The sequence below is a fragment of the Balaenoptera physalus genome, assembly GCF_965194825.1.
Source record: "Balaenoptera physalus genome assembly, chromosome: 16".
In the NCBI taxonomy this organism is placed as follows: domain Eukaryota; kingdom Metazoa; phylum Chordata; class Mammalia; order Artiodactyla; family Balaenopteridae; genus Balaenoptera; species Balaenoptera physalus.
Genome location: NC_138898.1, coordinates 71782780 through 71805925, shown reverse-complemented (window position 1 = coordinate 71805925; position 23146 = coordinate 71782780). Strand labels below are relative to the sequence as shown.

At 41.2% G+C, this 23146-nt stretch overlaps 1 protein-coding gene and 1 pseudogene across 4 annotated transcripts in view; one reads left to right on the top strand and one right to left on the bottom strand.

The window, feature by feature from the left end:
- Window positions 1-23146, top strand: part of USP31 (ubiquitin specific peptidase 31) — a 95964-nt gene that overhangs the window by 44827 nt on the left and 27991 nt on the right. For all 3 annotated transcript variants that reach the window (XM_082430940.1, XM_082430941.1, XM_082430939.1), the window contains 11 exons: window positions 213-301; window positions 392-484; window positions 1104-1239; window positions 3518-3662; window positions 8009-8189; window positions 11177-11288; window positions 11897-11991; window positions 13414-13491; window positions 14091-14220; window positions 20364-20483; window positions 22739-22964. In XM_082430940.1, the coding sequence (XP_082287066.1) occupies window positions 213-301; window positions 392-484; window positions 1104-1239; window positions 3518-3662; window positions 8009-8189; window positions 11177-11288; window positions 11897-11991; window positions 13414-13491; window positions 14091-14220; window positions 20364-20483; window positions 22739-22964 (1405 nt within the window). The remainder of the gene's footprint in view (window positions 1-212; window positions 302-391; window positions 485-1103; window positions 1240-3517; window positions 3663-8008; window positions 8190-11176; window positions 11289-11896; window positions 11992-13413; window positions 13492-14090; window positions 14221-20363; window positions 20484-22738; window positions 22965-23146) is intronic.
- On the bottom strand, window positions 14500-19638 carry LOC309645647 (T-complex protein 1 subunit zeta pseudogene; annotated as a pseudogene). The gene has a single exon. The product of its transcript is annotated as a T-complex protein 1 subunit zeta pseudogene (transcript).

Here is a 23146-nt window from a genome sequence, read left to right as displayed (position 1 = left end):
GTGTCTGGGAGAGCCTGTGAGGCGATGAGTCCATGTGACCCACACCCTGGCATCTGTGTTCTGGTTCCTTTAGCAGATGTCTTTCCCTGAAACATCTGGATCTGATGCAGATCTTGTAAAGGAGGTCAAGGACATCTGTGACATTTTTAGGCTCATCTTTAATCAAGAACTGGCACTTTTAATCTGTGAAATTGTACTTTATTTTTTTTTAGCCACCGTCGGAGACTGATATGATGCCCGAGGGACCATCTTTTCCTGTCTGTAGCACTTTCGTACAAGAACTTTTTCAAGCCCAGTACAGGTACGAGCAAATTAAAATTTCCCTTATGTTGTGTGCTTATGTAGTTCTAGGTGATCTTAATGTGAGTGTCTTACATTTTTATTTCTGCAGATCTTCTTTGACGTGTCCTCATTGCCAGAAGCAGAGCAACACTTTTGATCCTTTCCTCTGCATTTCTTTGCCAATTCCACTACCCCACACAAGGTAAGAACAGAGTTAATAAAATTAAGACTATATTCCTATATGTTCCTTTTCCTCTGTAGGCTCCTGTTGGGGCTTCTTGCATATTTAAACAAGTAATAGGATTAGTGATAAATTGAATACAGGCATTGTTAAGGCCTTATAGAAATTTATAAATGCCTGTCTGAGTTTGCAGGGTGAGCAGGTGCACAGGGCAAGCAAGTCTTTTTGGTTGGTCTGGTTGTAGTCTGTTCCGCCTATAGGTCATCCACCTATAGTATGGGGGCCGGAGAAGGTTGTTGAATGCCTTCTAGAGCCTCTAGAGACCTTATGTTCCACTTTTAATTAGCTGCTTTATTTGAACTGTTCCTCGAAATTTCTAGGAGTTAACGCTGCTGTTATAAAGAAAATACAAAGCACAGAGCCAAGTATTGATATGCTGTATTTTTGTTGTGTTGCCTTTATTATTATGCTGTATTGCCTTTTCCAAAGAGTTCTTGATTGTTGTTTGATAGTTCTACTTAGGTCCAACTAAAGGTGTGGATTAGCTTTAGTTTTGTTGATTCCAGATCAGGGTTGTTCTGCTTCTATATTTTAGTTGAAGTAAGTGACTAATAGGAATATCTGACTTTGATCTGTACAGGCCTCTGTATGTCACTGTAGTGTATCAAGGGAAATGTTCTCACTGCATGCGGATTGGTGTGGCCGTGCCTCTGTCTGGGACTGTCGCCAGACTTCGGGAAGCAGTGTCTATGGAAACAAAGATCCCCACTGATCAGGTAATAAGCTTGCTAAGACCGATTACACACGAGCCACAAAAGTGTTGCTTTTTCTTCTGGAGTTTTTTTAACAGTTCTCAGCCAAACATGGTTGGAGAGAAATTTAAAACCAGTTGTTTCTAGTGTTGAGGGAAAAATAAAAAATCAGGATCCAAAGGAGAAAAATATACACAAAACTTCTCATGTTTCATTTAATTGTATATATATATATTTAAAAGGAAAAGCTATGACTTTACACCAAGACCTTCTTTCAGCTTTGTTTATAAAGTATAATTAGTTAACCCCTCTTAAATCATTCTGTGGATGCTCATGTGGGCAATAGGAAGAGCATCCTGTGGTATTTGAAGGTCAGAGAGGCTTAGAAAACTCAACCAGTGGCTCTTGAAAATCCCTTCCCATTATGGTGATAAGAATGGGCCTATTTCTAGTACAGTACATATAGGTGCTCAGTTTGGTTTACTTTCTGATTAAAGCTAGGCTAGAGTCTCTTACCTTGTTTAGATAAGAGAAAAGAAAGTTGTACCTCCTCCCTTTCTTTTTTGGGTAAATTTTTGGTAAGTACTTATATTGACCGAAAATAATTTTGGCCTGCTTGTGACTTGACATACTTTTGCATACTCTTTTACTCAATTCACTGTTGGGGTTTTATTTGGAAAAAAATTCCCTATTTAAAATTTACCAAGGAAAGATGATTCAGTGGCTGAATAGCTTTCCCTAGATAACTTCTGGAAGCTGCTATGTAATCATGTGACTAATAAAGGTGTTTTGTACTTCGGCCTCCTGGGACCTCATTTGAAAAGTTACCACAGTAAAACAAAACCAGCAGTGTTGCCCTGATATAGCAAATATCTCATATTTTCATAGGCCAGGTACTGGCAGATTGATAAAATGTTCACATTTTTCCTTACTTTGAGGTGCTCGTTGATTTATTTATTTATTTATTTATTTTAAATTCAAGATGAGGGAAAAGACAGAAAGAGGGAGGCTTAGATGTGTGTCCGAGGCAGATCTGTCTGTATCTTTAAATCTTCCAGTGCTGTCTGGCTCTTTTTGCATTGTTTAAATGAGTGATGTAATTACAAGTTTGTTTTTGACTTCAGCTTGCTGGAGAAAGTGAATTATACTTGCATGTTCACCTTCAGGAAAACAGTACGGTCATTAAAATCATTAGAAGAAAAAAGAGCCAGGAATATTTTTCTTGGACTGTTTGTGGAATATGCCACCAAGCTCCTTTCACCTCATCAACTCATAGTATGTTTGTGATAGTAGAGGGGACCTTAGGGGTCCAGTCCAACCCCTTCATTTGAAGGAGGTCCAGAGAAACCATGTGACTTGTTCAAGATCACAGGGCTGTTGGTGGCAGACCAGAATTGGAACTTCTTCAAGCTCAGTCCAGTGCTTTTTCACTAGAGGGTGCTGCTGAGCACGTAATGAGGTCTCTAAATGTCTCCATTGTCTTTTTCCCCATCTTTTGTTTTTCTTTCATTATAAAATACTCAACCATTTCAGAAACTTAACTTAGAAGTGAAAGTATCTTGTACTAAGTATCTTAAGAACTAAGGGTTACTAACTTTAATACTGTGTTGTATATTCATTCATATTTTTTCCTGTGCATGTACTATATTAATATTTTATGAAAATGGAACCGTGTACTCACATTTTTCTTTCCCTACTTTTAATATTTACTTAGGAGATCTTTCCACGTTAGTGCAAATATATGCAGCTCATTCTTTGGAAGCGCTTTATAATTCCAGTAGAACTATAGTATAGTTAACTAGTTCCTATTGTTGGACATTTGAGTTGATTTCATTTTTTTTCCAATACAAATGTCCATGATTATTTGACATTTTTTAATCTGAAAAGAAGAAAATTTAATGGTAAGAGAAAGTCTCGGAGTCAGATGTGGACTCTCTCCTCGCTACGAGGCTGAGTAGTTGTATAACCTTAGGCAAGTCACTCCATCTCTTTTTAGTTTCTTCCCCCTGTGAAAGAAGGGCCTTAGACTTTGTATCTGCTGAGTCTCTTCACCGAAACTTAGAGGAAACTCTGGATTTAGAGCCACAGCACTCTGAAATCAGTATGTTGTTATACAATCATAGAAGATACTGTGCTTCCAAGACTCTCTTATTAAAGGCAGATCACATCGGCTTGATGAGGTGTCTCCAAGCCCTCGGATCACTGCGGTCCTGCTGGTCTGGAGACGTTCACAGCTGGATTGGGAGATCAATTCATATTGACTTTCCAGTTATCCAACTATTTACATTTTTCCCATTTTTAGATTGTGTTAACAGAAATGTACTATGATGGGTTCCATCGTTCCTTTTGTGACACAGACGACCTGGAAACAGTCCATGAAAGCGACTGCATTTTTGCCTTTGAGACTCCAGAAATATTTAGGCCTGAAGGAATTCTCAGTCAAAGAGGTAAATGAGTATCTGTTTCCATAATACCACCTGGGTTTGCAGGTCTAACAAATGTCTACCCTTTTAGATTATTATATGATGGTATAATTTTTTTAAATTGTGGTAAAATACACATAACACATCTTTTTATGATGGTATAAATTTTAGGTAACGTATTTCCCTGGCAGAAGGCAGTTCTTGGGAAAAACTTTATTCCTGGCCTTGTTCTTCAAGATCCTAGGGCTTCTCTTCTTTTTGCTCTACTCCAGTGGTTGTCAGAACATCAATGTCTCCTGGGAACTGATTAGAAATGCAAATTCTTAGGTGCCACTCTAGACCTACTGAACAGAAACGCTGGGGGCAGAGCCCAGCAATCTGTTTTTAACAGGTAATTCTGATGCACATGAAAGTTTGAGAACCGTTGCTATACCCAGTCTTACCAGTATTTTCTACTGGTGATTTTTAGAGCTAAACTCTCCATTAGCCCCCCTTTTTCTTCTGGTTCCATTCCCTGACTTCCAGCTGTCCACTGGAATCTCTGTTTATAGTCCTACAGGTATCTTACACTGAGCGTTTCTTTCTTAGTTCCTCTTGCGTTTCTTCTGTGAAATACGGCATTACCATCCTTCTCTTCGCCCAAGCTGAACCCAAACACTTCTCCCTCAGATTTTGACTTAATTCACAACTGATCAAACATTGAAGTTTTCCTGTGCATTCTACTGCGACTGACACAGTGCAGACCAGTCTCAACTGGGCTTTTCTAGTAACTTCTTTACCCCTGGGCTTTCTCTCGTTCAGTTATTTCTTCACAGCACCACCAGACTTATTCTGACATACAGTTCTGACCACGTTATGTGCTTGTTGATTTACCAGTGCTTCCCTTTTGTCTGCGATTAAATCTGAATACCTGGGAAGAATGCATGGCCCCTCATGATTTGGTCCTTGCCTTTTTTCCAGCCTCTCTACTATATTCCATTTTCTTCCCCATGTACCCTATCCAAGTTACTCTTTATTTCTGGAACATGCCACATGCTTTTATACTTTCCCTACTGTTTGCTTTGCTAAAAATTCATCTCTCCAGCTCCTGTCTCATTAGCTCCTACTTTGTCTCCCCTAAGGACACCTCCCAATCTCCCCATCCCACCCAGTCCTAAGCAGTCATTATTCTACTTTCTGTCTCTATAGATTTCCCTAGTCTAGACTTTCATATGAATGGAATCATATAATATGTGGCCTTTTGTGACTTGTTTCTTTGACTTAGCATAGTGTTTCAAGGTTCATCCACACTAGCATGTATCAGTCCTTCATTCCTTTTTATGGCTGAGTATTATTCCATTATATGTATATACCACATTTTGTTTATCCATTCATCTGTTGATGGACATTTGAGTTATTTCCACCTTTTGGCTATTATGAAATACTGCTGCTATGACCATTTATGTACAAGTATTTGTTTGAATACCTATTTTCAATTCCTTTGTGGGTATGTACCTAGGAGTGGAAGTGCTGGGTCATATGGTAATTCTATGTTTAACTTTCTGAGGAGTTGCCAGACTGTTTTCTATAGCAACTGCATCATTTTTCATTCCTACCAACAATATATGGGGGTTACAATTTCTCCACATTCTTGCCAGTGTTTGTTATTTTCTGTCTTTTTGATTATAGCCATCCTAGTGGGTGCGAAGTGGTATGTCATTGTGATTTTTATTTGCATTTTCCTCATGACAGATGATGTTGATCATCTTTTCATGTGATTTTTGGCCATTTGTATATCTTCTTTAGAGAAATGTCTATTCAAGTCCTTTCCCTACTTTAAAATTGTGTTGCTTGTCTTTTTGTTTTTGAGTTGTAAGAGTTCTTTATATCTGCTGGATACTAGACCTGTATCAGATATATGACTTGCAAATATTTCCTCTCATTCTGTGGGCTATCTTTTTACTTCCTTGGTAGTGTTTTTTGATGCACAAAAGTTCTTAATTTTGATGAAGTCATATCCAAGAATCCATCACCAAATCCAAGGCCATGAGGTTTACCTGTGTTTTCTTCTAAGAGTTTTATAGTTTTAGCTCTTACATTTGGGTCTTTGATTCATTTTGAGTTAATCTTTGTATGTGGTGTGAAGTAGGAGTTCAACTCCATTCCTTCGCATGTGAATATTCAGTAGTCCCAGCACCATTGTTGAAGAGATTATTCTTTCTTCATTGAATGGCCTTGGTACCCCTGTTGAAAGTTCTTGTTTTAGTTCCTCTTTTCCTTCACCTCTACTTCTAGAGGTCTCTGGTGCCTCTAGTCTCTGAACCTTCGGTAATTCTGTATTTTGGGTTGGTCGGCTTTCTGCACTGCCAGCTTAGGATTCAGATTTCTCTGGTCTACTCATATTTACATTATTATTTTTTTGAGTCTTATTTCAGTTGTCATTCTTTGACTTGGGAGATTTTTTTGTTTATTTTCTAGTTGTTGTGTTTTCAGGCATGTGCTTTTGTTTGTTTAAATTGTTTTCTTATTTTAGTTGCATTATAGTAAAAAATAGCCAATCATCACCTTGTCCAGAAAACCTTTCCTCACTTCCCCCACCCCAGACTGGCTGACTGACTTCTGCTCTCCTGTGTTCCACTGTAGCTTCTGCTAATCTCTGACACTAGCATGCTGTATGGAAATGCTCTGTATTCTTCTCTATCCTTCCTACCAAACTGTGAAATTCTCTGCAGTTGGGACTACACTTTGCTTTATCTTTCTGTGCCTAGCAGTTTAGTGTACTTCGTAATACACAGCGAGAGTATACCTTTCATATACCCCAATTACTTATGGTTAATGCTAAGTTTAACCGTACCCCAATTGCTTATGGTTAACACTAAATTAACCTTTCATACCCCAGTTGCTTATGGTTAGCACTAAGTTTCTATTTATAAATGAATTTGGTGAGGTCCAAGGTTATATAGTCTAGCCAGGGAGTGCCTTTGTTGGAAGAATATACCACTTAGTGAATATGCGTAAGCCTCTGTTCTTTACAAAGGCCTCATCAATATTTTGTTCGTGCATGTGAGGCTACTGTCTTCCCCAGTTCACTGGTGAGGGAGCTGAAACTTAGGTTAGGTCACAGGCCCAGTTCGCACAGTTGGTAGTGATGGGCCTGGACTATGAATGCGGAGCTTGATTTCTGAGCAGTTGAGTGGTATCCTCTCATCTCCTTGGGAATCCTGATCACTTTTAGCAGAACTGGTCTTCCCAGCCTTACTTCTGCCAAGAACCTGGGAAATGAGCCTGTTAATTGTCTCAAATTCAGACTTCTATTTATTTTTCTCATACCAAAGTTTAAAATGGTTGTGAAGTGAAATCTGCTGCTCTTTTGTGATTTCTCTGTGGTATTTAAGCGTAAAAAGTTTTCTTCCCTCTAATAGCTTGGTGAAGATTCAGTTCTTCCTTATTTCTAGTTTCTGTGTTCTCGTTTCTAAACTCTAATTAATTGGGAATTTATTTTAGTATTAACTCTGTATGTTAATAGGTTCAACAAATCTCCTATTGCTGTATATTTAGGTTATTGCTGGAGTTTTGCTATGGATGCTTTTGTGTAAACCACCTTTTATTTTATTCTCCTGCTGGTGATATTGTTATTATTTCTTTGGTGTGGTAGTGGTGGAGGGCTTCTTCTGTTCTCCAGTTTGGGGTGTCATTTCCTTAGGCTATACTTCCAAAGGATTAAAGAAATGAGCAATTATTTAGTCAAGCATTTATTGAGTTCCTACTAAGTGCAGGACCTTGTGCTAGGTGCTGAATTGCTAAGTACCTCTGATGGACAGATAGCTCTGCTTTGGGGCATGTCTGAAGACCTGGTTTTTAGCAACCAGCACTGTGCCTGTCAAACATATATTTTTGTTCACTTTATTGTAGGTCGATCCAGGCTAGTTGATTGTATTAAAGTTCCGTAATGGCTGTGAGTTTCTTATAAGTCTGGGTCTAAAGCGGGGAAAAGCAGCTGCTGTTGGAATATTGAAGATCATTCTACATGTACTAGTCTTTATTTTTTATTAAAATTTTTTTATTTGGTTGCTGGTTGTATGGTCTCACTTTAAGTTTGTCTTGGTGGGTCATCTCTGCAAACTTGCCATTCTAAAACTAATATTCATTGAAGTGAAGAGTTTTAATTTTCAGTTTTAAGGTAGTAGGTAAGGCGAGTTTAAATGAAATAATGGACGCAAAAAATTTTCTTATGACTAGACGAGTAATCTCAAAGTAGGTCATTTGTTCCTTTTTTCAATTGCAGCGTAAATAACATAATGACAACTTCTTAATTTCTCTAACGGGTAAATTTTTTGTAATGAAAGAATAAAAATTTTGAAGAGATAAAGTAAGTTTTCATTTTGTTTTAGGAATCCACTTAAACAACAACCTAAACCACTTGAAATTTGGCTTGGATCATTATAGACTGTCTTCTTCTACACAAGCAGCAGCAAAGCAAGGGAGAGCGGACTTAACCCCCGCGAGAGCAGGAAGCGACAAGATTGTTCTGTTAGTGTGTAACCGAGCCTGCACTGGGCAGCAAGGGAAAAGGTGAAGACCAACTTATTTTCCAATAAATATTGAGACTTTAAAAGTCTAATATTTTCAAACGTTTTAAAAAGTAGGGATAAAAAAAATCCTTACTTTTAGTAGTTAATTGTTGATTCTGATATTTAGAAAGAGCATGTGTGTAAATTGACCTGATTTGAGGGGTTGGGAGGGGGAGAATATAAAATTAGGATGATAAGATCTGAGTTAGAATGGCTCCCAAGCTCATGTAGTTTTTAAAGGCACATTTCTCTTGTATATTTTCAGCTCAAGATCCTCCTGGGTCTCTAGACCTATAGACCTATATCCAGCTACTTTCTTTACAGCATTTTTTCTTCTATTAATTCTTAACAAATCTACTTGGATGGCACGTGCACCTCAGTCTTGTGTTCCAAACTGAACTCATTGTGTTCCCCTATAAACCTGACCCTCCAGTATTTCCTGGCTTGGCAAATGGCACCAGTATTCATTCAGCTGCATGTAGTCAGACATTTTGGGAGTTAGAAATCTCTCTCAAATCTGTTTCCCTCTGTAAGAATTTATGGGAGTTACTTTTCTTTTTTTTTTAAACATCTTTATTGGAGTATACTTGCTTTACAATGTTATGTTAGTTTCTGTATGGGAGTTACTTTTAAAGTAACTTTATCACAATAGTAATGTAACTAGAGTAATAACAAGATATGGATGTGTTTCAGAGAGGAAAGATACTGTGTTTCTAGTATTTGTCAGAGTAGCATTTATATTAACTTTTTAAAATGTTGCTTTGAAATAAGTTTCTTATTTAAGAATGGTAAATAACATAAAAGCAAAATGTGTTGATTTGTATATTTATGATGTTCATTAGCAAGTACTTTAGTGTTTACAGTGTGTTGGCCACTATTCTGAACACTAGGGATACAGCAGGATCTGTGTGTTCTCATGGAGCTTGCATCCTAGTTAGGACAGAGCCACTAAAGACAAGTAAACACATTTAACTTCAGACAGTCGTTGTCACTTTGAAGATGTTAAAACATGCGGGTGTGATAGAACATGCTGGTGGGGGCTCTAGCAAAACTGTATTAGAGAGGGAGGCGAGGGGGGCCTCCCTGAGGACGCGGCAGCTGGGCTGAGCCGAGTGGGAAGGTGCGAACTGTGTGAGCCTCTTGGGAAGGGATCCCGTGAAGAGGGGACGTCGAGTACAAAGATGCTGAGATTATGGCTGAGTAATATTCCATTGTATATATGTACCACATCTTTATCCAGTCCTCTGCTGATGGACGTTTAGGGTGCTTCCACGTCTTGATTCCTGTAAATAGTGCTGCTGTGAACATTGGGGTGCAGGTATCTTTTCGGATTATGGTTTTCTCTGGATATTACCGGGGGAAAGGGGGCAAGGGATAAATTGGGAGATTGGGATTGACATATACATACTACTTTATATAAAATAGATAACTAATGAGGACCTACTTGTATAGCACAGGGAATTCTACTCAGTACTCTGTAATCCCCTATGTGGGAAAAAAATCTAAAAAAGAGTGGATATATGTATATGTATAACTGATTCACTTTGCTGTACACCTGAAGCTAACACAACATTGTAAATCAACTATACTCCAATGAAAATTAAAAAGAAAAAAAAGTTGCTGAGATTAGAAGAAGGAGCTTGGCATGTTTAAGGGACAGAAGAAAAGGCAGCTCATCGTATTTGTATAAAATAAAGAACTTATGGAATCCCTTTCACGATGCTGGTCTCTTAAAAGTGAGGTCATTGTCATGTGAAAAACATGGCTACTGATTTACACATCGTGCTTGTAACTTATTTCGCATCACAGTTGTCTTTAGGAAGGTAGGCTCACTCTTGAGTACTGCTGTGAGTAAACTGGTACTTGTTAGGAGCGGGTTTCTTGGTGACCTTAGCACCCCTCCTTTGGCCTGAGTCAGGGTTTATCTGTTTGTTTATTCACTTGTGCATTCATTCATTCAGCATCTACTATTGTCTAGGTATTGGCGGTTTGGGCTAGGAAGATAAGTCGGTCACAGTTCCTGCTGTCAGGTAACACAGTCTGTTGGTGGAGGCAGCAGAATAAGCAGGCAGTATTTGTAGTGCAGCAGAGCTCAGGGAACAGATCAACAGGGTGCCAGTGGCTCCTTCTGCGGATGAGTAGGAAATAGCTTAAAAGAAGAGTGAGAAGGGTAGTCCAGACTGAGGGAATTGGCTGTACATTGGGGGTGTGAGTCGGCTGCATTCAGAGCACAGCAAGTAGGTCTGAACGGCTGGGGCTTGGGTGAGAGTTAAGGCTAGGCCAGTGCTCCTCCACGCTGGCTGCATATTAGAATCACCTAGGGAGCTCCTCAAACAGCCTCAGTGCTCGAGCCACAGACCAGAGGGATTACAGCAGAATCTCGGGGGAATCATTGTGTTTTAAAGTTCCCTCGCTGATTTCAGCCTGCGGCCACTGCTGAGAACCATGGCTCCGCCTCTGATTCTCTAACACCTGTGAGCTCAGCACTGGATAGGAAACCAGGCAGGGGCCACGTGACTTCTGCCCTAGGCTAGGAGCTGACTTTTAGTGTCACTTGCTTGCCAGTGCCTTCCTTGTCGCCAGGCCACCAGCATGTGGCTGCCTCCCTGCTGGACCTTCCAGCCCTATCTTTTCCTCTGGCACCGAACCCCTTATATGTTTGACCCATGCTGCTTGCTGGACTCGTGTCCACTCCCACCTGCTTTCCTCCCCATCTCCACTAATCCTGTCATCTTATTACCTGGCACCATACTCTATTAGAAGCCATTTTGGTGTATGAGTTGTTAAATTTCATTTAGAAATCTCACTTTCCCTTCTGACTGTTTCATCCACTTATGAGAGTATTAAATTTCCTGTTTGTTTTATTTTGAGAACTGTCCTAAAACTAATTGTATTGTGATTCCATTTAAAAAGATCATGAATAAAGAGTTACAGTATTAAAGGAATTGTCATACTTTTTAAGGTGATTATAATATTTATGTGTGTTAGATTTGGACTACCTTTTGTGCTGCACTTAGAGAAGACAATAGCATGGGACCTTCTGCAGAGGGAAATCTTGGAGAAGATGAAGTATTTCTTGAGGCCCACAGTTGGCATTCAGGTGTGTAAGCCTTTTGGTACTCCAGCATAGCATGTGTGTACAGTCATGAAGAAACAGTCATTACAGTGAGATTGGAAGTTCAGACCTTTGCCCTTAGGGAAGACCAGACACTGAGCTGGAATGCTGGGGAGCCCTGGAGAAAAGCTGCATAGTAAAATCTGCTGTGTTCAGGTTTTCCAGAATGAGGACTGTCCCTCATTTTACGAAGGGAGCTGGCCACGGCACGGTTTTCCATGCACTGCCAGGTGTTCCTTTATAATGTTTGTCTAATAAAGTTTAGCACGTGATCAGCTTGGAGAGATTTTGTAGACTATCTGTATATTTTCAAAATTATGATTTCTTTGTTAAGGTATCCGTGGAAAACTTATATTAATGTTCAGCTAAAGTAACATATTACTTGTCTTGCATAACATATTTGATATGTAAATTGCATTTGGGGCAATCATATTTAAAGTGTATTAGAGTGGCTCAACAGCCTCACAGAATGTTGTAGAGAAGCATTTTGCAAAACAGTTTGCTCTCCCTCTAATCTGTTTTGGAAATGCCCCAGTGAACCACATGCCCTCGAAGAGAAACTCAGCCTGATTTGCCTTTGCCATTTGTTGCAGGTGTGTCCATTCAGTTTGCGAGTGGTCAGTGTTGTGGGAATAACATACTTGCTGCCCCAGGAGGAGCAGCCCCTGTGCCACCCAACAGTAGAACGGTAAAAAAAAAAAAGAAATCACCTTCTAGACTTTCATATATGTTTGTGTGTAATTTGTAGTGATGTCTGATGTAATTTCCTACGAAGTGTGGTAGGTCCTTCAGGCTCACTTAGAAAGTAAACACTTATTTTACTTTTGATTCATATTTGAGTTGGATATGTTTTATGATCTTTTTTGGAATCAGGAAAGCCTAGAGTACTGATGTTAGGAAAGTAAATTGATCGGTCTCAGGACCACAGATGAATTGCACTTTCATATTCACCAAGATCAAAGTTTTCCAAAGTAGAATTCTAATCATAACACTTTCCTCCTTGAAATCCTTAAATGGTAACCCGTGGCCTCAAAGATAAAGCCCAATTTCCACAGTATGTGAAGTTCTCCACAGTTTGAACCCTGACTACTTCCCTTCTGTCAGGCCTCTTTCTTCTCCCCACTATCTTAAACATTCAGCAGCATCAAAGTACTGAGGGTTGTTTGAACGCACAATATGGTTTTATGTGTGCCTTTGCACGTGTAGTTTCCTCTGTTGATAATTCATTCCCTTTGAGCCTCTCTTCACACTGTCCCTCCTCTCCCCCTCAGAATTGTCTTCTCCCCTCTGCTATCTCTGTGCTTTAACAGACTTCTGTTATTAATAAAGTAATAGAGATAAGTGTATATAGACACACGATACATATATGGATACATATAAATATAAAAACACATTATTGTTTTCATTATAATGACTTTTTCAACAAATATCGTAGTGCCTGCATTTCAGGATTCCAAAAAAGTATACAACATGGTTCTGTTTGAAAGCAACTCACTGTTTGGTTTTAGAGATTAGAGTTAATAGATTAGATAATGATCCAAAACATTGCAAAACTTAAAAACTATTTGATGAGTAATACTGACTGTTAATGCTGTATCTCAGGAGATGGCGAAGGAGCCAAGGAGCTCAGGGGAAATAAGTGAGGTGAAACTTGAGGGGTGCCTTGTAGGAAGGCACAGTTTACATTGGTGTGGGCACAGTCCAGGGACCAAGCATGGCATATGGGGGCAGGTGGAGAGATGCAGGAGCAGACTTTGTTCCCAGAGAGACTATCATCCCGTCCAATCTCTATTGATTTGGTGAGATATTGGACAAAAATTGGAAAGATCGTAACAGCTAAGAGTTATTGTGGATAACCTTATAGTGTGGTACTAAATTTCTTCCAATATCTTTATTTCCATATTGAATATTTTAATTTAAGGATTTTTCAGTCCAGTTGTAATCAAGTTATTAAATAAGAGTTTATAATGGTCAGAAACCTTTTCTGATGGGGAACGATGATGAAGATTTTCAGCAATCACACTATGATTTCAGATTTCAGATAGGATGTATATTTAATTAAAATCATTTATTTAGAAAGTAATACGTGACTTCCTTCCCCATCCTATAGGGCACTAAAATCTTGTGGACCAGGTGGCACTGCTCACGTGAAATTAGTGGTAGAATGGGACAAGGAGACAAAAGATTTGTAAGTATTTTTTTTTACTTAGTGTTTGTAGAGTCATTGTCTTAATTATCACTATGATAGCATACCTTTGATCTTTCAAATTAGCTGAAACACAAACCTCTGTTTTCTTCAGCTAAGTATCCAAGTGTGTTGCTGATCCTTTATTTAAGTAATTTATTATTTCTCTCCTATACATTCTGTCGTCTGGATCCCAAAACCTTAGAACATTTGTCTGCTGCTAATGAGACAGAAGCTATATACTCATTAACTACTGTGTAGGTCAAATTACTTTGATTTTTATTACAGACCCATTAACCCTAGCAAGTTCTGCCAAATGCATGCCCTTTGATACAAAGGACAAGAATATATGAATTAATCAGTACAGTTTGTGCCCAATCCCAGAAAAAACAATTTCAAGTTATTTCTTGAAAATAACGTTATAGATAGAGAACGTCTCACGACATTTTGGAACATAGAAAAGTTGCCTTGCCACTTTTGCTTTCCTACATATTGACCTTTTTGGTTATGAATTTACAGCCACGTTGTGAAGCTGTTAATTGTATTTTGTGTCACTTTTCCAAGACATTCTCTAATACATGCTTTTTCTCCTCTGATCGCAGCTTGTTTGTAAATACCGAAGATGAGTATATCCCTGATGCAGAAAGTGTCCGGCTGCAAAGGGAGCGTCACCATCAGCCTCAAACTTGCACTTTATCCCAGTGTTTCCAACTCTACACCAAAGAGGAGCGGGTAAGTGTTGGGCAGCATTTGTTGGGTGGTGAGGATAGTAGGGAGGGCCCAGGGCAAGATGACAGTGGAGAAACAAATTATGCCCCAGAAAACTCCCCAAGGATTTTTGCATTTACATAGGTTCTGCACATGTGATGTGCATCTTAGTGTTATTCCTCTTAGGATTTTAACAAAAAGTAGTTTAAATTTCTGGAAAACCTTGATTAAATGAAATGCTCTAGACATGAACCTTTGTATAGTTCCTTTTTTTTTTTTACTTTTTAATGGTTAATGATAAAGTTATATTTTTGTTTCAATTTAGAGATTTTTAAATTATTTTCCTTAGTAGCTAGAGCAATGGTTCTCAACTTTTTGGAACTAAGAACATAGGTACTATTTTAATTAAAATTAATTAAAATTAAAAATTCAGTTCCTTAGTTGCATTAGCCACATTTCAAGGGATCAGGAGACACACGTGGCTAGTGACTCGTATTGGACAGTGTAGATATAGACATAAAATTCTGTTGGACAACATGCTTTAGACCACTTAGCATAGTGTTTGCAGATCGTAGGTACTCAGTAAATATTTGAATGAATGGATGGACAAATAGTGGATAGGACCCTTGCCTACGTGTTTTTGTTTTTTCTTTTTTCCAACAGGAATATTTAATAACAAGGTAGATAACATGTTTATCTAACATATATTTTTATATAACTGAAGCTAAAGCAAAACATCCTGTTATTGGATAAATATGGCCTGCTGTATGTGTGTACACTGCAGTGCAATTAAAAAAATACTGTAATTATAATTTCAGAACTTCAGAATTTGAATAGGTGCCAGTATTCTGTCCTTTTTTCATGTGGGAAAAGAAAATTCCTTTGAAAATCATTTGAAGCTTGGAGCAAAATTCCATAGCTGTATTCTTAGGATCACTCTGTAGAGTCTTCATGACTCAGATGATACAAGGGAAGCTTCAATTCAGCCTTCCTTTTAGAGAAGACATTTCAGCTTTCATGATCTCATCAACCAGAAGAATGTTGGTGACAATTACAGTGCAGGAGTGAAGAAGCTGTTTCTTTACATAGTAGTGTTCCCATGTTCCTCCCATTGGCTTACTTGGGTTCAGGTCCACACCCACAAGCTGACCTGATTCTGAATGTTCTGCTTGAACTCAAACTAGTGTTTCCTGAAGGTCCAAACCAGAGTTCTGAGCAAGAGCCTCGTGAATAATGAGCCCTGCATTAGCAAATACTTGAACTCCCAAGTTGGGCCCTGCCCTTTACACTGACTGGGCTTTTATTTAATCAGGGCTTCTGCCATTGCCACTTGCACTGCACCAGTACCTGGAATGACACAGCCATCATCAATGACATTTTTAACAGCTCTCAAGCCACCTTTGATTGCATCTTTGATTTGCGTGAGTGTGTACTTATTTGGTCCTTTGACCAGTAATGTGACGGATGTTACGTTTCTCAGTAAAGTCAAACTTCTCTTCTCCCAGTGTGTAGTCATAGACAAGTCCTGCATTTCCCAAACAATCAGGATTTAGGTCATCAATAGAATTTAGAGCTACCCCACCACGAGCAAGCGTCAGCCTTTCCACATTTCTCTTAGGTCTGTGCAGAGCTACTATGCCTTCTTTTGCGAGAGCATCTAAGGCAAAGGGGTCAATTTCCTTTTGATTAATAACAACAAATCCTTTATCTGAATCATCACCACACTTTCTTTCAAAGTTCTATTATTTTTTTAACTCCATCTTTAGCAAATTTTCTTTCAGTCTTTACTAATTTCTCTCTCTCTTCTGCATGCTTATTAAAAAAAAAGCCAGAATTCACTTCTGTTTTTTCATATTCTAATGGCACATTGCATATGAAGATGTATGCATCTTCTACTTTTTTTTTTTCATATCAGGATGCCATGTCCCGTGATCCAAAACAAGACCTCTGATTAAGCTTGTATAGGTTTCAGATTTATGTTTCATCCCTGTGATCTCAACCATGAAGGGGTCACTACGTTCATCTTGTTTTTTAATGGCCAAAATGGAGTCCACGACAGCATCTGTTAAAACACCAGCAAGTTTAGCATGAATTTTAGTATGTAGAGATGTTCTGGCCATGTCTGTAAGTGTTTCACTGTTCATCTCTTTGCATATTTTGACTAGTTGCCAAAACTGAAGTGCCTTTTTCTTTGCAGCTTCAAATCCTTCTGTTATTATTTTGAGATGAAGATCCTATAATAAACACATAGTTACAAAACCACCACTAATACTAGAGATCTTCAGTTAGATGCAACTGTAGTTCGTGATAAACTACACGAACTACATTTATGGAAGGATATTCTGGATCATTCATACCCTTTAATACAACTAATATGTGCTGACTTTCTGAATACTTTAAAAAGGATAAATAAGCTTTCAGTGTAGAGGAAAAGAACAGACATTGCTCTAGCACAGAGTTGAAACCAAGGAACTAAGGCACTCTTGGTGTTCACTGTGCAACAGGCCTTTGTGGTTTTTAAACCTCTCCAGGTTCAGGCACCTTGAGAAACCTTGACGAGAGCACTTTGAGTTCATCTAATTTTGAGTTGATGTTTAGGATCATAATTCTGGCTACTGATTCTTACTGCTCACTCTTGCAAATAGGGAATCATGCAATTTCAGGGTCAGAGGGGGCTTTAAAATTTCTTTTTTCTAATGGTTGGGTTCTGCCTAATTTCAAATAGGTTATTATCCAGCCGCTGTTTTACAGAGACACCATTTTCTCTTTGGGTATCTCTGATGGTGACTGACGTTAACCTGAAATATGTCCCTGGTTGCTACAGCCAGCAGGCGAACTCTCAGGTCGTTAAGAACAGAGGACAGGGCTTCATTTTCTTCTACTTGTTTGTCCTTCAAATATTTGAAAATAGTTTTCATCTTCTCACGAAGTCTTTTCTCCCCCAAGCAGTTAACCGCTAATTCCTTTAATAGTTTTTCATTAGGCATATTTTTCCAATCTTGGGCTTGTATAAATAATTGGCTTTGAAACTGGTTGATCATATGCTGTATGTAGCACCTTATCCTATTTAGCTTTTTTTTTTTTTTTTAATTGATTTGGGAGATGTCTGAGAATGTCACAAAGCTTAAAGGTGAGCAGATCTACTAGATGACAGCATTGGTATTCTACAAAACATCTCACTGATCTTTCAAGCTAGCCAGATACATTTTAATAGGGCTTTGTTCATTCAGTACACGTCTGTTGAGTACATACTGTGTGCCAGGTACTGTGCTAGGAACTGGGAATACAGCAGGGACCAAGGCAGACAACAGTCTTGCCCTCAGCTTGTTTACAGTGTAGTGGGGATAAACAAGTAAGTAAAGGAAGCAAAGGTCTTGGGGTCGGAGGAAGGTTGAGAAAAGAAATGAGGCCACTGTGGCTGGGGCACAGCAGGTGAGAGAATCCATCCTGGTTGTAAAATGACCCCAGCATGTCTAGCAGTATCCGGCCCATGGAAGGCATTCAGCAAATCTATGCTACAGTGAATGAATGAGTGAGTGTTCCTTGGGGAGCTCAGTCACTGGGTCCAAAAATAACAGTCCAGATATGGAAGAGGAGGAGGTCAGACTTAGCAGTAGGCTGTGTGACAATAACTTTGGGGTCGCGTTGTCTGCAAGCTCAGTGTGATCAGCAGTGTCATGTGGGTGTCAGCCGCTGTTGGCTCCCTAAGGATGCTTTAGAAACAGTGTCCAGAACTCAGATGGTGATAGCACTGCTCTTCTCATTACCTTAAATGCTCACTGTTAAGAGACTGACATCCCGGGGCACACGCAGAGAGTGTGGATAGGGGATGGCGCGGCTCAGTATATCTTGATGAAGGAGACCTTAAGTGAGGATCTGATAGTTATTTTCACATACTTCGAGGGCCATCCTGTGGATAAGGGATTGGGCTTAATTTTATCTAAAAAGCAGAATTAGAGATTGGAAATTACAGGGAGCGTGATTTTGTCTTAATATGAGGAAGAACTTTGTAACAGACTGCCTGAGAGTGAACAGCTGCCTCTGGGGCTAGTCGCCCTCCTTGTTGGGCCATTAGCGAGGCTGGCCACGCTCCAAGGGCGCTCTGCAGGCCCAGCAGCTCTTTGTGGTAGTTTACAACGAGACAAGTACAGAAGTCGAGCAGTGTTGTAGAAACTGTCACAAGGCTGCTAGACGTTACCTTGACATTCTTATTGTATCTTATAAAAGAGTATCTGTTTATGAGGTATTGGAAATTAAAAAACAAATAAACAACAACCTGTTCCTTTACCACGAGCACTGGGCTGATGGCCACGTCTGTAGACAGTTAGCATGTTAGCACAGATGTGGACTTGCCAGATGACACTTAGGTTCCTCCTGCCTAATTTTCTTTTTTTTTTTTAAACATCTTTATTGGAGTATAATTGCTTTACAATGGTATGTTAGTTTCTGCTTTATAACAAAGTGAATCAGTTATACATATACATATATCCCCATATCTCTTCCCTCTTGCGAGCTGATCTCCCTGTGCTATGCCTGCCTGACTTTCTGATTCACTTCTATCCACCCAGACTTCTGTCTCTCCCCATCTTTCCTACACACATGACAGGATCTCCCTCTCAGGAAAAATAACTCCCTCACTTCTGCTTCCCTTTCAAACTGCTGTGCCGGTCTTTCTCTTCTTTTCTGTGTAACTTTACCATTTAGTGATTTCAGGTCTTTCCCTTTCCTGCCTTCCAAACCTCTTGTCGTCTGTCTGGCTTGTGTTTCTGACACTGCTCTCCGAAGTTCTCGGGGCCCATAGTTTGCTCAGTTCAGTGGCCTCTGCTCAGTCTGCATTTGACCTCTCCGTGGGATATGGTACTGATAAGCACCCTGTTCTTGCCACTCTCTTTTCTTGGCGTGCATAAAAGGAATGCTTCTGATTTGCCTATTTTTCTGACTATGCAGCCTCAGGTTCTGGTGGTTTCTCGACCTTTGTGCTTCCCTTAAAAATCGGCCTTCTGCAAGATTCTGTCCTTGGCTTCTTTCTCTTCCATCTGAGTGGGCATTGCCATCTGTTCCCGTGGCTTCCCTTACCTCATTGTGTTGATGGTCCCAGATCTGATGCATCTTCTGAAATCCAGAGGAGATTTTAAAAATCTCTCTTGGGGCTTCCCTGGTGGCGCAGTGGTTGAGAATCTGCCTGCCAATGCAGGGGACACGGGTTCGAGTCCTGGTCTGGGAAGATCCCACATGCCATGGAGCAACTAGGCCCGTGAGCCACAATTACTGAGCCTGCGCGTCTGGAGCCTGTGCTCTGCAACGAGAGGCCGCGATAGTGAGAGGCCCGCGCACCGTGATGAAGAGTGACCCCCGCTTGCCACAACTAGAGAAAGCCCTCGCACAGAAACGAAAACCCAACACAGCCATAAATAAATAAATAAATTAATTAATTAATTAAAAAAAAAATCTCTCTTACCAGACATGCCCTGTTAGTACCTCTGTGTTGTCATCCTGAAACCCTTGCCTGCAGAGGTGACATGTGGATTCGAGGTCTCAGATTGCTGTTGAGAAGGATCTTGTTGGTAGCAGGATGGGGAGGATTGTTTGGAGCAGTTTGATGCTTGGGGGAGAGAGAACAATTAAGAGACTTGAGGAAGTCCGGGTAAGAGTGAATGAGGACTTTGAATTAAGGTGGATGGAGAGGAGGAGACAGGTGTGAGGAGTGGCAGAGAGTGTTACCTCGGATGGGCGTGGAGCAGAGGAAGAGGGAAGGGTTTGAGGCTCTGGATTAACCCCCGTCTTCTGCTCTTGACGGGCGGTTGTGGGATTTGCTGGGGTAGGACACACAGGAGGAGGAGGAAAGGGAACTATGTTGGTAGAAAGGCGGCGAGTTGAGTTTGGGAGTGTGCTGAGCGTGAGGTGCTTCTGTGACATCTGACATCTCTGTGCAGTAGTCACCTAGGTGGCCATTCCTTTTTGAGAGAGAATCTGTTCAGCAAATGTTTGGGTGCCCGCTCTAGCCAGGCGCCACTTTTAATTGTGTTTTTCTGTTGACTCCCATCATACATAGTTTGGGGAGGTTCAGAGTTGTGCCGTGCCCTGGCCAGGAAGTGAGCCTGGCTGTCTCCTGTAACAGAGTCTTGCCTTAACTGGCTCTTAACAGAAGCCGTGCTCCTTGTTTTCAGCTTGCCCCAGATGACGCCTGGCGGTGCCCGCACTGCAAGCAGCTGCAGCAGGGGAGCATTACGTTAAGCCTCTGGACTCTGCCTGACGTGCTTATCATACACCTAAAGCGATTCCGACAGGTAAGGAAACCCTCTGTCACAGGGAGAAGAGCTGTGACCAAGGTTCTATGCCCCTGACTGGTGGGCTGTTGGGTGGGGAGTGCTTTGGTGTCCCTGTTTGATCCCGTGATCCTGTGCTGTTGCAGACACACATCTGCCCCTATGTTTGGAGCCATGTTTTGTTCTTTCCCAGAGCAAAGTTTGTGCCTCCTGTGACCCTTTAAATCCTAACCATTTTAGTTCATACTGCAGATATTTTACTTTGTTCCTGAGGATTTGCTTTAGATTTGTAAATGTGCTCAAGTAAGTGTACTTCGGGATTTAAAAAAAAAAATTGAGCGCCTTTCTTGGGGGTGGGTAGAATTCTATTTCTGCCTAAAGTAATAACGGTTGTTGTCCTGCTTCCAAGGAGTACAGTTGGGGAGATGAGTCATAAATACATACAAAGAAAATCTGCTTTGAATTGTGTTGCTTTGTGAGTCAATTTTCCCACAGAGGCTCTCCATTCCTAAGGTTAGAGTTGTCCTGGGCAGCCCCCTTGTAAGAGAGGTAAATGAGAGGTAGACGCTGGAGGAGTCTGAGCCTGGCGTAAGAAAGTTTGGATCGGGAAGATTAGGAGGAGGCCTGTACCAGGTGAGGTGGGAGCAGGGCTGCACATGTATAGTGGCTGAGGGAGCAGCGGGTGCAGAGCATGTGCAAGAGGCTGAAAGCTGAGGCCAGTGTGGCTGCGGCTCCGGGGGGTCGGGGGGAGAAAGGCGTGCGTTGAGGTAGAAGAGCAGGCAGGGGCTGGTCGTCCAAGCAGTCCTTGTAGGCAGAGTGGGATTCTGAAGCAGAGAAGCAACGTGACCAAATTTGTGCTTGGAAGAGACCATTCAGGCTGCTGTGTGGAGAATTAGAGGCTACAAAGGATGAAGACAGAGAGACCTGAAGGAGGCCTTTGCAGTCACCGGGGCAGGGGGCCGGCCGATGGCTCGCAGTGGAGTTGGGCAGTGGAGATGAAGAGACCTGGATAGACTTGAGAGATGTCTAGGGCTGGCCGATGAAGTGAATGTGTCGGGGGCGCGCACATGGTCCCCAGGGTGGCCTTTCACACACAGGTTTGGGGTCCAGCTCCTGTAGTAGTGAGGAGCGGGCACTTGCCCTGAGTGTCCCAGCTGTACGCTTCCATTGGGACCTGCAGTGGGACGGCCGGTTGAGGGTTTGGACCCAGCTTCTCTGTCTCCTTCCATACACACAGACTGGCTTCCTTTGCTTTCTGTTTCTTTTGAAGACATATCATCACCCTTCCAGTGCCCCAACTCAAAACTGCAGTGTCATCTTTGACTCTTCTTTCTTGTCCCTGTCACCTAGGCAGTCACCTCTTCGGCCTGGTTGTGCCTCTCCACTGCCTCCTGTACGTGTCCCCTTCTCCCCATTCTTGCTGTCATCCTGCCAGTTCCAACTTCTGATACTTCCGAACTGGTTGCAGTTGCAGTTGCAGTGTCTTTTCATTGGTTTCGTAACCTACACTGCTCTTCTCTTTCTACCATGTTTTGGGCACTACTTAATGACAGCTCTGATGGCATCCCCTCCTCCCTCAAAGCCTCAGTGCTTCTCCCTTGACTGCAGAACAAGGTCCAGGTTCTTTAGCCTGACCGTCCTGACCATGCAAGACCCCTCCTACCTTTCTCTTAGGAACATTTTTCTTCCCTTAGTAGATCCATAGTTCCTTGGGATGGGCATTATCTGTGCCTGATTAATTTTTTAAAGCTCCCATAGACGCAGGAAACATTTGGTAAATATCTACTCAACCGATGGTTGGATTTCCCAGTGGGCTTAATGGGAAATACAGATTGCCCAAGATTGTCAACTAAATGACTATATTAAGTTAAGTCACTGTTAACTGTTAACGTATTTGTCGGAGGAGTTGGGAAGGAAAGAGGCCCTGTTCCGTGAATGGCTGTTCTGTGCCAGCACTGTGCTTTCCCTTCACATATGTTGTTATTCCATTACTTTCCATGCCTCTTTCGTGACAGAGGTTTCAGGATGAACCCTTTATCAGGTAAGGCAATGAAGGCTCATTATCATTGCTGGTTCCATTTTTGGTGATATTAAAACCTGTTCCTCCAGGTAGATAAAACTGTTAATCTGTTTCCCTGTGTTGTATGTGTCTTTGGAAACATCAGATAGGTAACTCAACCCTACTTCAGTTGATAGGGTCTGCCTTTCATGCTAAACTGATCTACCATCTGCTTGCCTGAAAATATCATCAGAACTTGTTTTTCTTCTTGCCACAGGAAGGAGACAAGCGTATGAAACTTCAGAACATGGTCAAGTTCCCTCTGACTGGCCTGGACATGACACCTCACGTGGTTAAGAGAAGCCAGAGCAGCTGGAGTTTGCCATCCCATTGGTCTCCATGGAGACGGCCCTACGGACTCGGGCGGGACCCTGAGGACTACATCTATGACCTGTATGCTGTGTGCAATCATCACGGCACCATGCAAGGGGGGCACTACACAGGTCTGCAGTGCGAGAGGCCGGGCGCCTGTGCTGACGATTCCTCCCGACGTGTTTTGCTTGTGACAGGGTCGCTTTGCTTTAGAACCCCGCTTTCTCTTCCAGCAGGCAGAGTGCCAACCGTGAGGGCAGTTTTCGTCCTCTGGTTCTCTGCCCTGAGTTGGATCGTCTGGTCGGGCTCTGAC